Below are 15,110 nucleotides of genomic sequence, written 5' to 3'. Positions count from 1 at the left end.
TCTGAACTCGCCACCAAGCCACCAATTTCATCTCCACCTTTATTTAATTTGAAATTTATAGTTGGCTCTTCAGTTGTTCCCAAAGCAGGTTACAATTAAAACACAAATTTGCTTCCTGCAACTTGTTTTTTTTATGAAAAATATAGCATGAATACAACACACAGTTTATGCATTACACACATACATTTGTGTCTCAGCATCATCATACCTAAAAAGCTACTTCTGGGAATACAGGGGGGCAAGTACTCTGTCTGCCCCTTGATTAGGCTCTGCCCCTCTTTGAACCAACAGCCTCCAAATCCTGCAAACTGGTTTAATGTGTGAAGTGTGTCAGGTATGCTGTGAGCTAGGAGTCAGCTGGTTTGCCCTTAATTCGCATATGAAATGCACTACAAGTTCTAACACAATGCTTGACATGTGCCACATCTTTGGATATACTTGACAGAACTTGTCACAAGGTACCACTAGTTACATTTATTTGACCAGCACATTATCTTAAGCAACTGCCTTGCTCCAAACACTGCTTCTTAGATGTCCAGCCTTATATGTACCCCATTGCTTGTGATGTTATCAGCGCTACACATATTCCAGAGGACACACATCCCCTTTCTAAATCTAGGTTAAGATCTGCCAGCTCAGAGCTTGGCTTCTGGAAAGGGGACCGGGTGTGCTTTGCACTCTTAATATTTAATAAAAACCCTAATGTCTATGCCAATGAAGGTTGTAGAGTTAAGCATGGAAGCTCAGGGCAGTGAAAAATACATGCACGCACATTAATGCTTGTGGACTGCTGGTTCTGCTCTAAAACTGAGAGATTTAGTTAGTCCTTGCAGATAATCAAGCAGCCAATGTGATGCTTTCCAGAGCCTATCAGCCTCAGCCAGCATAAACTACAACTCTTACAAACCCTGATGGCTGGCTAACAACTTCTGGAAAGCACCTTGTTGGCTAGCCCTGCTCTGAATGGCTACCCCCGTACCAGGAGCAAAACTGGACATGAACTACAGCTGGAAGTTATTCCACAACTATGAACAGAAGGCCTCCAGTACCTGCTGGGATGCTTCTTCTAGTATTTAAGATCAAATACATGATTGCTCCCAAGCAACCTTAATCATCTGCATTTGGTTTAGCAAAAAAGACCATTCACTTAGGTAACTACTTGTGCACCAAAGTAATTTTTAAATGTTTTCACAAGACACTGGAGTCCAAACAACTACTTGCTTATACACAAAGGGGCTGCACATACCGAGTCTTATTGAACACTGAAATCAGAGTTCACCTGCACCATCTAAAATTCCTTCTGAAAGATTCAAAAGCTATTTGTGTGTTGCTGCTGTTTTAAGAAATAGTTATTAACTCCCCTTTGGGCATCCAAAAACCAAACACTATATTTTGTGGATAAAAATCTGGAGGCCACAAGTTCCCCAATCTTTGATGTGACAGAATATATTTCATAGTACTTTTTCTATGTAGTTGTCACTGGTAGTTATATTTACATCCTGTCTTCCAAAGTACACAGCAGCATATGATTCTACCCCACTCCCATTTCTCTTTACAACAGTTCTGTGAGGTAGGTTAACACCAAGAGATAGTTATTGTTTCAGAGTCACACAGTGAGCTTTAGGGCTATGGGGAGAGTTGATTCTAAATCAGGGTCCTATTTTAACTGTTTTACCAACCTAGTGCCTCTCAGATGTTTTACATCACTCACCCATCCCCACTTAGCCTCCAGCTGGTCTGATTTAAATTGTCAGCCACACTTTTTAGAGCCCTGCCCTGTCCAAAATAGTTAAAGCTGAAACCCTGAGAACAGCTGACTACCAAAGTTGCCTATAAAACTCTTGTGTATGTGATACAAATGGCAACGCCAAAAATTAATTGATCACATAACGTCTGACTTTAGGAAGCAAAATAGCTGGCATGGAACATTTATGCTGAGATAAGAGAGTTTGTTTTCCACCCTCCCTTTACCAGTCACCCCAAAACAGAGCTTTGCAGAATCTTGCAGAGCTGAAGAGTGGAATAGACCAGTTTGAAATCTCAAGTCATGTTTTGTTATAGTCATTAACTCTCTTTCCCTTTATTGTTCAGGTCAGTTGTTTTGGCACATTCCCTGTCTGTTGTGGTTGCTAAAAGCTTGTAGAAGAGGCCAGTAAGTAACTAAATACCTCCACAAATAGAGAAGCAAAGAAATGGTATCTTAGAGTAGCAGACTTTGCAGATTGATGGAAAGTTAAGCATGTTGTCCCGCTCACGTTATGTGCATTTACTTAGAGGAGCTCAGCACAGCATTCCACTTCTAATAGGTGTGCTATTTTCAAAGATGAAACTTAATAAAAAACAATGACTTCTAGTGTGTGTCCCCTCCCAGCTTGTAAACAATTTGGCAGAGATTTTGATTTAAGTTTTGATTAAAAATTAAACATAGGTTTGAGCTAAAAAAAAGAGCCCCCTTCTTAAAAACTGCATTTGTTCCATAGTTTGTATATGTAACAGGCAAGGTATTTAACTGAGCAACTTTTATAGGCAAAACAACATGAAGTCTTCAGAACTGTTCATCAGAATCATGGCATGAAAAGTTCTGTGTAAAGCTCAGAAGCACCTATAATGCTGAAAGTGCAAGAAAGGATCCAATGATATACAAATGCATTTTCTACCTTGCACTTTTGAAAATAGTGGTTTGCCCTGCATTATCAACAATCTGGGATGAAATGTAAATACAAGATGATCTAGAAGCAGAGAGAGGGTAGACGTATCTGCTAAGTACTTAAGATCACCTTGTGGCTTGATAACCCTCATTTTTTTACCATGTCAAACACTTGCCAAAATTGTTGACTGAATCTCTTGGGCCCTGTGTGTTCAACTCCCTGACCCACAATAGCCTCTCAGGCCGTGCTCCCAACCTCACTTAAATACTTGCATGTACACACAAGAATGTCTCTATGTTCATCTGAAAATGGTGGAGGAATGTCAATCTACATTCGTTTTCTGTAAAATTCCCTTAGCCACTTTTTAAGACATTGGCTTATAGCTACCTGGTTATTCTGTAATAATCAAAAAGGTAAAATGTAAATATATCCATGTGCTTTTTATATGTACTGTTGGAAGTATTATTCTTTATACAGTAATGAGCCGTATTTCATTACGCAAGTACCACCCTGTCTTTAGAGACAACGTCTGAGGGTCATGCTCCTGAAAAAGGGACAACACAGCAAAGGAATAGCCAGGATTTCTAATTGTAGTTATTTATCACTGAAAGAATTTGTCTCAGTCAGTCCTATTCAATAGAATCTTGCTAAAAGGAAGACAGTATAATATTGTGCTTTGGCATATTGCAAACCATGTTAAGGATATTACACTTCTCTGAACATTCAGAAGATCAATATTTATTCTTACTTTATTCTAAGACATTTATCTTACCCAGCAGAAACAAAGACTATTGCTTTACATAGTATTCTATCGTATGTTAAGGCAATCCTTAAAATGGCTTGTCTATTTAAAAATTGGCTAAGCATATTCATGTATCTAAGTAAACGGTACAAGCAAACTTAAATAATAATTGGAACTTACCCATAGGACTATCAATACAACTTGCACAGAGCAATAAATGATCAATTATGCTGGTAATTACAATTTACTCAAACCCCTTCCCTATTTTGACAATTCTGTCTTCCTAAACAAGGCACACTGTAATATGGAGAGATTTTTCAAGCATCTTAACCCATCAATAATTAGCTGATATAGGAAGCAAAAATATTTTTTAAAAGTCAGCATTCCAGTGCTACTGTACACATTAATTACATTTAAATAATGTTTAAAAACAACAACTTCAGATAGCATTTGAAAATCATATTGCTGAAGACAGTGTTTAACAAGGAAGGGTAAAAAAGGGTTACTGTTGTTCATCGAAGTATTGGCGCGGATCGGTCATTTGTTACTGTTGGTCGGAGTTTCACGGTAGCAAAGGGATTTTCTCCACTGTAATAAAAAAAACCCACAAGAATTTTAACTACAATATTTGGAACCATACAAAATATGTAGTTAGGAAGCTTATAATTTTGACAAAATTGGGGGGTGAGGGGGCAGGCATTTAGAAAAGACCTGTTGCAGCTTTTAAAAACAGCAGAAGTCAAAACTCCTGGGTTTGACTGCAGATTATTGCCGTCTAATGCCCAATCCCCCTGCCCTTTCCACTTGGACCTGCTGCTGGGAAGAAGAGATGGCAGCTGGGGACCACACATTCAGTTGTGACCCAGCAAAGGAGAAGCCTTTTCTCTCTCCACTTTTCATTAGCTAGAAAGGATAGCTTAGCCAGTATAGCATGAGACACTTAATCCCGGGATTGTGGGTTCCAGCTCCATGCTGGGCAAAAGTTTCCTGCTTTGCAGGCGTTTGGACTGAATGACCCTTGTGGCCCCTTCCAGCTCTGCAATTATATGATCCTAAGGTTCTCCAGGTGACCGTTTTCTTGCAAGGTGGTGGTAGTTATTGGGGGTAGTGGAGTAGAATGCCAGAGGTGAAGTGATCATTTTATTTAGAGAAGCCTGGGAAGGAAGCGAACAACACAGTTCACTGATGCCTTAATAATTTTATGTAAACCACTTTATAAGGCTTGCCTGAAAGGCAGTATAAACATGCTGAAAGTATATTGTAACACTTTATTGTGGAACTCAACAAGGTACTTATCAAGAAGGAATGATCTAAGGGCCAACTTTCATTCTCTTTCCATAAATGTATACTCCAGTCTAGCCTCACAGGAGGTGATAAAACCACTTGAGTATTTGTGTTTATTATATCAAGTGCCACCTCCTCCAAGGAGCTAGGGGAGCATAAGGCAATGGGCTTGGTTCTTTCCTTCTCTCCCGCTTACTACAAGTAAGCTCTGTGGGGTAGGTTAGGTTGAGAGGGAATGACTCCCAAGATAATGCAGAAAGCTTCATGAGCCAACAGGGATTAGAATATGGGGCTCCTTGACCACAGTTTAACATGCTAACTACACTACCACACTGGCTCCATGGTGCCAGCATCATTGCATGTATGGTTCAGGAATCTGGTTAGCCACGCTGGCACTGCTGACCTTGAGCCACAGCCTGGTGCTTTGTTCTCAAAACAACTTTCTAGCTGGCTTTACAGAGTTTCTTAAATACATAAAGTAAAAATAAAATAGGATGACCCAGTTAAACTTTTAAAAATCATTACTGGCCATGCACTTCTCTTTCATAACTGCTTGTCTGAAGTATAAATTGAGATTGTAGAATCTCAATTATAATTTGTTTTAGCTTAAAATGGAACTGATAACAGGTCAACAGGGAGGGCTCATTTACATAGAACAAGAAAGCAAGTTCCCCATACTGTTCTGCATAACAGCTCTCACTGCTGCTTATTTAATCTTACCCCGTTTTCAGCCCCCACTCTACTTTCAGCATAAAATACTACCCAGGAAAAGTCTGAGCAGACACCATGAGAGTCACATCTAGCACTGCATTTGCCTGCACTATAGGTTTGCTGCTGTATCAATTCACCTGTCATATTTTGCTCTTCCAGAAGCAATACAGCAACTTAGATAATTTCAACTCATTTCCTGAAAAGCCAATAAGGTAATCTGAATCATTCGCAAGAGTCTATGGGGGGGGGGAGCCATCCCTAAGCCATCCAATTACCCCCTTTCAGTACTTATACATTGGTTCATGCTCTTAATTATGTTAAAAAAAGTTTAAAAAATAAATAAAACTCCTACCTTAGGAAAGGTGGTTTTATAATGCCATTCATGTCAGGTTTCTGAAAATGGAAAGAAAGTCATAATATGAAGCACTTAATACCAGGAATTATATGCTATTCAGGTAAGAAGATAGGTTTGTGAGTATTATTTACTACTTCCTCCTGTTGCTGCCATTTCAATGTGATGGTTAGCAGTAGATCAAGGCTTTCAAGAAAGCTGCATTGACAATGGTGCCAAAGCGGATGGCAGAAACACATTCACAGTAACAATTTCACCAGGCTTTCATCTGGATCTTTCAACTATAGCCATTGTGGTTAAAACCACAGTTTCACTGGGGAAGATTTGCTTATTAGCTGCTGAAGCCACACAACATAAAATAGGACCAGCACCTTAACAAGCAACACAGTTGTCAGAAGCCAAGTGTTCTGTGGATTCCCTGGGGCAGAGCTGTATGACCTGTAACTTCCCCAGTTGAAAGCAGCCCACAAGCAGGGCCGTCTTTACCCGGGGGTGCAAGGGGTGCAGGGCACCCAGACGCCAAATTCTGGGGGCGTGCCAAATGTATACCTACTGTATACCTGTCCCTCTCGATTGGTGGCAGTGAAAAGCAATGGAGCGAAAGTCCCCACCCTTGTTGCTCTGTTACTCCCTAGTGTCAAATATTCCCAACAAGTCAGGAAACAAAAGCATTTTTTCCGCTGGGTCGTTGTTATAGGTGAGCGATTCCCCTATAAATAAAAGCTCAACAACTTTGAGTTCGCCCCCCCCCTAAAAAAGTCAACAACTTTGGCCTCCCCCCTCCCAAATAATTTGGGGGTGGCTAAACTAAATTTGGGGGTGCTGGGCGGATCTTTGCACCCCGGCGGCGCATATGCTAAAGACGGCCCTGCCCACAAGACATGCATTGTGTCCTGCCAACTGCTTGACAACTGCCATCCTAGTTTCTAAAAACTCAGGCAAGCGGCAAAAGCATTTATCAAGTTTACCAAGTCCTCTGGGAGGATGTGTGGCCACACATTGTTGTGCAGGCCTGCCTTAGGGTGCCTGGAATGACATATTGGGTGAGGTGTGTCTGTTTTCCTCTTTGGTACCTTTCAGGAAGAGTTTTAAAACACTCCTGTTTACCGAGGCGTTAGGCGGCTGAAAGCTGTTGTTCCTGGCAACCTTGGAATTATTGCTGTGAAAGCAGGTGATAGCTTTCAGATGTTTTAAATATGTTGTTAATTTGTTTTAAATGTTATTGTTTTTAACACTGATCTGTTTGCGGCCCCAGGTTCCCTTCGGAGGAAGGGCAGGGTATAAATTTAATAAATAAATAAATATTTGCACAAAAGCTTCTTAACAGTTAGTGGAGCATGAGCCTCTTAATCTCAGGGGCACGGGTTTGAGCCCCACGTTGTGCGAAAGATTCCTGCATTGCAAAGGGTTGGACTAGATGACTCACGTGGTCCCTTCCAACACTACGATTCCATGAAATACAGTGATACCTTGTTGAGCGTCTGGGATCCATTCCAGAGCCCCAGATGCATGATGAAAGAGATGCTGAACACAGCATCCCTCTGTGCATGCGCGTGGAGCAGTTTTGTGCTTCTGCGGATAGCGGCAAACCCAGAAGTAACCTGTTCCAGTACTTCTGGGTTTGTCGTGGGCGTCCGCCGATGTGGACGATTGAGGGGGTGGACATTCATGGAGGTATGACTATACATGAAATGTGTGTGGGGGGGAGGAGCTTGTGTGTCAATATTTTTGACATTATTTTAGGTGCCAAATTGCATCAGCCCTTTCTTTTCCCATGGTGGCACATGTAAGACCTATGGTGCTTTGATCTGCCCAGGGCATTGAATAAGCAAGCACTTCACACTGTAGATTTCAGACCTGTGTATTTGTTAAGATCTTTTTATGCTTTATTTCTCTTCAGAGTTTAGGCGGGATGCCTTTTGCCACTTTTTCTCAAGGACAAAAGATGCAGCATAACAGTACTGCACACAGAGAGGGAAGGGATCATTGTGAGCTTATACTCTGAGTAATCACAAGTGACAACCATTCCCATACAAGCATAAAGTGTGTTCCTTTTTGCCCCTGGGAAGAAGATTCCTTCCAAAAGTAGCCCCTTCTATGTTATGGAGTGCTGCTCTGGAGAGGCTCCCAAACTTAGGGCACACACCTTAAAAGGGTGGGCTAGAAGAAATCCATTAAATAAATTGTTTAAATTGGAGAGGGGAGTTTAAAGGCCTTTATTTAAACAGGTTTAGTCGTTTAGTCGTCCAACTTCTTCGTGACCCCATGGACCAGAGCACGCCAGGCACTCCTGTCTTCCACTGCCTCCCGCAGTTTGGTCAGACTCATGTTTGTGGCTTCGAGAACACCATCCAACCATCTCATCCTCTGTTGTTCCCTTCTCCTTCTGCCCTCAATCTTTCCCAACATCAGGGTCTTTTCCAGAGAGTCTTCTCTTCTCATGAGGTGGCCAAAGTATTGGAGCCTCAGCTTCAGGATCTGTCCTTCCAGTGAGCACTCAGGGCTGATTTCCTTCAGAATGGATCGGTTTGATCTTCTTGCAGTCCATGGGACTCTCAAGAGTCTCCTCCAGCACCATAATTCAAAAGCATCAATTCTTCGGCGATCAGCCTTCTTTATGGTCCAGCTCTCGCTTCCATACATCACTACTGGGAAAACCATGGCTTTAACTATACGGACCTTTGTTGGCAAGGTGATGTCTCTGCTTTTTAATATGTTGTCTAGGTTTGCCATCGCCTTTCTCCCATTTAAACAGGCTAGTTATAATTTATATAAAGACCAATAAATAGTTGAATATGAATCAGCTACCATACCATTCTACCCAATTATGAGCTCCCTATATTAAGAAAACATGAACATTTTTTTACTTCAACTTGCCAATTTCATACTTCCATTTTCGTATGTGCCTAAGGGATGCGGGTGGCGCTGTGGTCTAAACCATAGAGCCTAGGGCTTGCTGATCAGAAGTTTGGCGGTTCGAATCCCTGCGACAGAGTGAGCTCCCATTGTTCGGTCCCAGCTCCTGCCAACCTAGCAGTTTGAAAGCACATTAAAGTGCAAGTAGATAAATAGGTACCGCTCCGGCGGGAAGGTAAACAGTGTTTCTGTGCACCGTTCTGGTTTGCCATGCTGGCCACATGATCCAGAAGCTGTCTGCGGACAAACGCTGGCTCCCTCGGCCAGTAAAGCAACCCCAGAGTCGTTGGCGACTGGACCTAATGGTCAGGGGTTCCTTTACCTTTTAAGGTGCAACAACCCTCTGTACCCAGAAGGTGGCACTGCAGTTCTCTCACAAGGCTACAAATGTAGTCAGTTTCACAGCAAGGACAATGGAAGAGTAATCCTGCCATTTCAACAGAATGTATCATCTTCTCACACAAACATATGCTAATATAGGTTTCATTTTATTATTACCTATGGTACACAAAGAGAGAGAATAAATTAACTCTATAAATCAATGCAAAAAAGAGAAGATGTTAGTATGTTTCCCTGCAAGCAATCCCATTATTTCTGAGTGTTAAAATACCTGAGAGAAATGAGCAGTCTAAAAACGACATATTTAATGAAACATGAATTACTGCCAGCACTCACTCGACTATGTTGATATACATCACATAGCTTATCTGTAACTCACCTTGAGTCCCCAGAGGGGGGAAAGGCGGGGAAGCAGCTGAACAGAGTGGCAAGGCATGATCCCACCTGCAGCCCTTTCATAAAAGGCAGCTTACAAAATGAAGGTGTGGCATGCGGATCAGGCCCAAACTAGGCCCACTGATGTCACAGTAGTAGGGCCAGCTTATACAGGCTCATTTTAACTGAACTCTTGTGTTGCTTGATTGTAGTTTTAATGAATGCTGTTCTATTGTTTTACTTCAGTGTTCCTTTAATTTAATGGAAGTTGTTTTATTAATCAGCGGATATAATTTTAAAAATGAAAGGGACTGCCTGACCACCTCTCCCGCCACCAGTACTCTAATTTGCACAACAGCATTTGGTTCCATATTCAAGTTACACAGCTTAGAATGGCCTGTTAATTTTTCTATGTCCTCATAAAATGCTTTTCCAAAGATGAGTCCCTCCAGAATGTACTGGGGTAAATTAATGGCAAGAAATACAGTCCAATGATGCTCAATTCATACAGTAATTTAGCTGGGCTCTAGTCACCTCTTTGCTTGTCAAACAAATCACAAAGAACTCCCTGTACTGCTTGCTTAGCAACTTTCTCCAGTCTAATAAATCTGTAAAACTCTTGCTCTCATAATTGCTGTTAAAGGACTATTTGTTGATCAAATTAGTCTCACTAGCTGACTGCTGACCTAAGTGAGTCAATATAGAATTCTGACACTGCATGATGGTTAAGACTTTTTCTTTTATCCAAAAGAAGCTAAGACTGCAAAGCATGACAAAATATGGGCCAGCTGAGATTTAACAGTATCCCATAGTTTAGTGTTAGGAGAATAAGCTGCAGTGAGCCTCAGACACTCCCCACCCCTTCCAACATGGCCACAAGGAGGAGTTTGGAAGTGCTTGCTTCTGTTTTACATTAACTGAAGCTTGCTGTATCATCCAAGTCTGGAAAAAAGTGTGATTAATCTTAATGGTGGCTAATTGAAATAAACAAGCTTCATGAACTTTGGTTCAAAAATGTATTGTTTCAACTAAGCAGAATTAAGAATGGTGATGGTTTAGGGTTCATGCCAAGCTGCGGTTTAACTAAGACAGAAGCTTTGATTTTGCTGCTGCACCAGAGAGGAAAGACTGTGTATGGAACATACATGCCTTAGACACTGTGAGGCTTATTCTTGTAATACTAAAGCATAGTATAAGTGGACATTTAACTGTTCTTCTGCCATGTGAAAACTCTTGCTGACTGGGTAAGAGTAGGAATCATGTCATTGTCTCACTGCTGCCAAAGGTTTTTTTGTGACCCTTCAAACACCTTATAACTCAAATTTATCTTTTTAAAATTAAAAAAATAAGCCTATTGATACTCCTATAGGCACCCCAGTTAGATACTGTGTTGCCAAAAGGTCTTTTTGTGGCCATCCAAGCCCCTCACTCACCCATATGTCATCAAAAAAATATATTCTTATTACTGACCATTCCTGTGGGTTCCCTGCTGTGATTCTGTAATGTGAAAGGGTTAATATGACCCTTCCAAGAACCCCCCAAATAAAATAAATCTTTTTTTTTAATTAGTAACACCCACATTTACAGTTTGCCCCCCTGGAGAATTGACCACGGGAGAATGTGATCCAAAAAAAGGTGAACAACCACTATTTTATACTGTATCAGAGACTAAGTCAATGTTAAGTACTTTAGCCGCACTGACTAGGATGAAAAAAGTCAGCCTCTTTTTCCTCCTGGGTTAAACAAAACAGTAGGCACAATCCACAAGGATGTTCTCTTGAACAAGCTTTCTGGAGTAAATGGGGTATCAGTAAGAGCACTGCTCTGGATCTGCACGGCTCTCATTGCTTCCAATGGGATGTGCTCTGGAGAATGTGCTTTCACATAATGCCCAACAACTGGAATGAAACAACTCAAGCTGTTTGTATTTCTCCCTGCAAGTGTGACTCTCTGTATACAAAAAGTGATCACCCAGTTTTGAGAACTATGAAAGTCTGGAATTTGATGATCCAGAATACCTTTCTTCAGCCTGCAAGGTCTCCCTCTTTTAAGAAAGCCTTTAGAGATTTACTGATGTTTTCGGGGTACTTATTTGAACTGTTTCTAGTCACAAGTCATTATGCTTGTAACTGGAATGCAGATACATTTGATGTCTTCTGCATTTTCTGTGTATTTATGATTTTCAGGGAAAGCAGCATATAAGACTGAGAGAAAAGCATTATATAATTATCAGGTTTTTGGATGCTGTAAGCCAGAAGGAATGGTGAAGAAGGGCCTGCTCAGTGGCAGTACCCCATTTGTGGAACTCTTCTTGGTGGAGATTCAGTTTTCCTTCACATTGCCATCTTTCAGATGACAACTGAAAACATATTGGTTCCCTCATGTCTTTGCTGCATAGCTGGAGCGCAGTTTTTTTAAAAAAATGCTGCCTGCTACATTTTGCTTTAGTTGCTGATTTTGGTTTTAATCATTGTTTGTATTGATTTACTCTGTATGGTTATTCTTAGCTATCCTGGGCTCCTTCAGGAGGAAAGGAGGGATACAAAAATGAAATTAATAATAGGTTGCATCCAACTAAGCTTTACTCAGAGTAAACCCATTTAAATTAATGGATCTAAGCCAGACATTTACATTAATTTTAGTGGGTCTTCTCTGCATAGGACTAATATTGAATATAATCGAATAATGTTTTATAGACGATTAATCTATTTTGAAAAGTGACTTAAAAATGCCTGTCTATGCATTTGCCTTTAAATACCTTCCACATTTTGACTGCACACTTTTGTCACTAATTTTAAAAAGCTACATATTGACAAGAGTACTCAGACTATGTTGCAGATTCCAATTTTATACCAGGATTTTAGTGGCATGCGATTTGATCAATAAGAAGGTAGGATGCATTCCACTTGATCTCTTATCCAGTTCAAACACCTGACACCTGAAATGCTAATTAAAGTTACTGTAGCTATTAAATATTTAATTCTGTCCTACTGGTTCTCCATTTAATTCAGGTACAGTAACTAGCTGAGAACCCTGTCTAGCAATTAATTTGATGGAAAGAGGTACATCTGGAATCAAGAGAAAATTTGCTATGGAATTACATACATTTAGGACTTGTAAGTAATCTGTCCCATTGTGTGTGCTTTAGCTCTAAACAAACCTGTTACAGGAAAGCACATGAAACCTTTCAAGGAAGATTAAAAATAAATATGCAATATGCATTTTCTCCAAATATTTTTGAAGACTGTGTTCCAGAGAAATGCTACTTACTGGTTGCTATTATGGAGTCAAATATATGAAAGAGACGTGGATATAATCTCATATTTCATGAGGATATTTCCATGTTCATTGAGATTTGCACAAAACTAAACAATGCTTCAGAAGGCAGCATGCAAATTCACAGGTATACTCACAAGAGAGGTACTTTCTGGTTTGGCTACTGGTGCTTTAAGAGTAGAACTTTTAGAAGATTCCAGCCTTGCTTCTGAAGTTGCTCTTGTTTGTCCAGGTACCAAGTAATCTGGTGGGGGAAGGATAACCGTACCTCTCTCTGCTAAGTTTACTGAGCTGATGCTTCGGATATGTGCAGGACTAAAGGAAAGAAAACCAACCATTAAAACTAATAGAAACAATGAACAGGGCAGTTCCAGCTCACTGTGAATTTCCTTTTTGCTCCTTGGGGTTAGAGTAGTTGATTTTTATAGATAGAGCCTTCAGATATTATATTTTTCTGAGGGGCAGAAACCCTGTCTTCCCATTTGGAATTAGGAATGTGAAGTACAGTAGTGCCCCGCAAGACGAACGCCTCGCAAGACGGAAAACCCGCTAGACGAAAGGGTTTTCCGTTTTGGAGGCGCTTCGCAAAACGTATTTCCCTATGGGCTTGCTTCGCAAGACGAAAATGTCTTGCGAGTTCCTGTGGGTTTTTCCCTCTCCCCCCCCCTTTTCCTAAGCCCTAAGCCGCTTATCAGCTGATCCGCTAAAAGCCGCTAAACCGCTAATAGCGCTAATCCGCTAAGCTGTCAATGGGCTTGCTTCGCAAGACGAAAAAACCGCTAGACGAAGAGCCTCACGGAACGGATTAATTTTGTCTTGCGAGGCACCACTGTATAGCTAATCTAGCAACACATATAGCCAACTCAAGAAGAATGACAGGCAGAAGATTGTGTCCAAGGGTCAAAACTACTGCGCATCTGTGCTCCTTAAAATTTTGTTTATGCTCAGAAAACCGCAATGGGCAGAAAGAGATGAGTGTATGACTGCCCTGTGCCTTCCAAGAAAGAAGCCTATGTTTGCCAAAATCCACTGTGTTTGTTAATGCTTGCACACACTTACAGATAAATTAAACAGAGCCTACAAGTGGGAAATTACCCATTGGGTCTGACATACAGTTTTGCCCTGTTTGACAAGTTACTGTGCACCCAGTACAGCAGGTGTAAACTTGTACTGAATATAGATTGTGTTTGCTTAGCACTATGTGAGGCCTGGTATGGTAGTGTTGGACTAAACTGGGGTGGGCTTAGTTGTAATACCTGCTCAACTTTACTGAGTAGCTTTGGGCTAATTGCTGTCTCTCCACCTAACTCCACCCACAGGGTTGCTATAAGTCTGAAGCAAGGGAGAAGAACCATGTATGCCACCATGAATTCATGGGAGAAAGGATGGGATAAAGATATAATAACTAATGTAGCATGGGGTAGTTCCATTAATTTCAACGGGGCTACTTATTTGGGGTTGGTTAGAGTGGTCCAAGTATGACAAGATGGGACATAAATAAAGGTATAAAAGTAAGTAATAACGTTTAAGCAAGATCATAGATGGAATCTACACACATATAAAAAACGCTGTGAAAATGCTTTTTTAAAAAGCGTTTTGAAAAATACATTGAATTTGGCATAGCTCACTGTCACCACCTAGTGTCACATTTGTATATTGTACCTTACAACACATTTAAAACATTTTATTTGCAGCTGTACAGCTGAATCTATAGTTATATTTAGGGAGATTGCTCTTATCTTTTGTTTTAAAAGCACATCCCTTGAAAGTGTTAAAATGTGTTATATAAATCCTAGGGGAAATAGTATTACCTTGGCACTGGCACACGAATCGCCTCCTCCACTGGTTCTTCCAGAGGCTTTGTGTATGATGATGGGAACCATCCTTTTCTACAATGGAACAGAATAATAAATTACCACCATATGGAAGCTCCAATTCCTATCCTTTAAAGCAACTGCACTGTTTGGAATAGCAGTAGACACACCAGGATTGCTCCATGCTCCCTCTAGGTTCAGAGCAGGATGCAGTTGAGTTCCAGTTGCTGGAGAACAGCAGGGGAAGGGAGCTCATGTCCTGATTGTGGGCTTTCTGGAAGCATCTGCTGTGCCACTGTGAGACACAGGATGCTTCCATCAGATTCCCAGGATGGTTTATTTAAAAAAGCAATGACATTAAAACGTAAATGCAGAAACTTAAATGAAAAGGGCATCAAAAGCAGCATAATGCGGTCAATGGGATTGAAGCTGTAGCTAAAAAGCTCTGGAAAATAAAAATGCACCTTGCCTGGTGCCAAAAGGGCAATACTGTAAGTGCCAGGCAAACCTGCATGGGAACAGAAATACGTAACTAGGCTCCCACCACCAATTAGGCCTCTCTCTGGTATCTCTTACTATCTTCATCTCAGTTACAGATAGGTAGCCGTGTTGGTCTGCCATAGTCAAAACAAAATAAAAAAATTCCTTCCAGT

The 15,110-nt window shown here is 40.9% G+C and overlaps 1 protein-coding gene across 2 annotated transcripts in view; it reads right to left on the bottom strand.

The window, feature by feature from the left end:
• Positions 1 to 25: 25 nt before the first annotated feature.
• Positions 26 to 15,110, bottom strand: part of BAIAP2L1 (BAR/IMD domain containing adaptor protein 2 like 1) — a 60,252-nt gene continuing 45,167 nt past the window's right edge. For both annotated transcript variants that reach the window (XM_081839857.1, XM_081839858.1), the window contains 4 exons: positions 14,455 to 14,532; positions 12,781 to 12,958; positions 5,738 to 5,778; positions 26 to 3,978 (listed from right to left, as the gene is read on the bottom strand). In XM_081839857.1, coding sequence (XP_081695983.1) covers positions 3,903 to 3,978; positions 5,738 to 5,778; positions 12,781 to 12,958; positions 14,455 to 14,532 — 373 coding nt within the window. In that variant the 3' untranslated portion in view covers positions 26 to 3,902. The remainder of the gene's footprint in view (positions 3,979 to 5,737; positions 5,779 to 12,780; positions 12,959 to 14,454; positions 14,533 to 15,110) is intronic.

The sequence above is a fragment of the Podarcis erhardii genome, assembly GCF_964252035.2.
Source record: "Podarcis erhardii genome assembly, chromosome: 14".
In the NCBI taxonomy this organism is placed as follows: Eukaryota; Metazoa; Chordata; class Lepidosauria; order Squamata; family Lacertidae; genus Podarcis; species Podarcis erhardii.
Note: the sequence above shows the minus strand (reverse complement) of the source record. Positions and strands in the feature narration are given on the sequence as shown.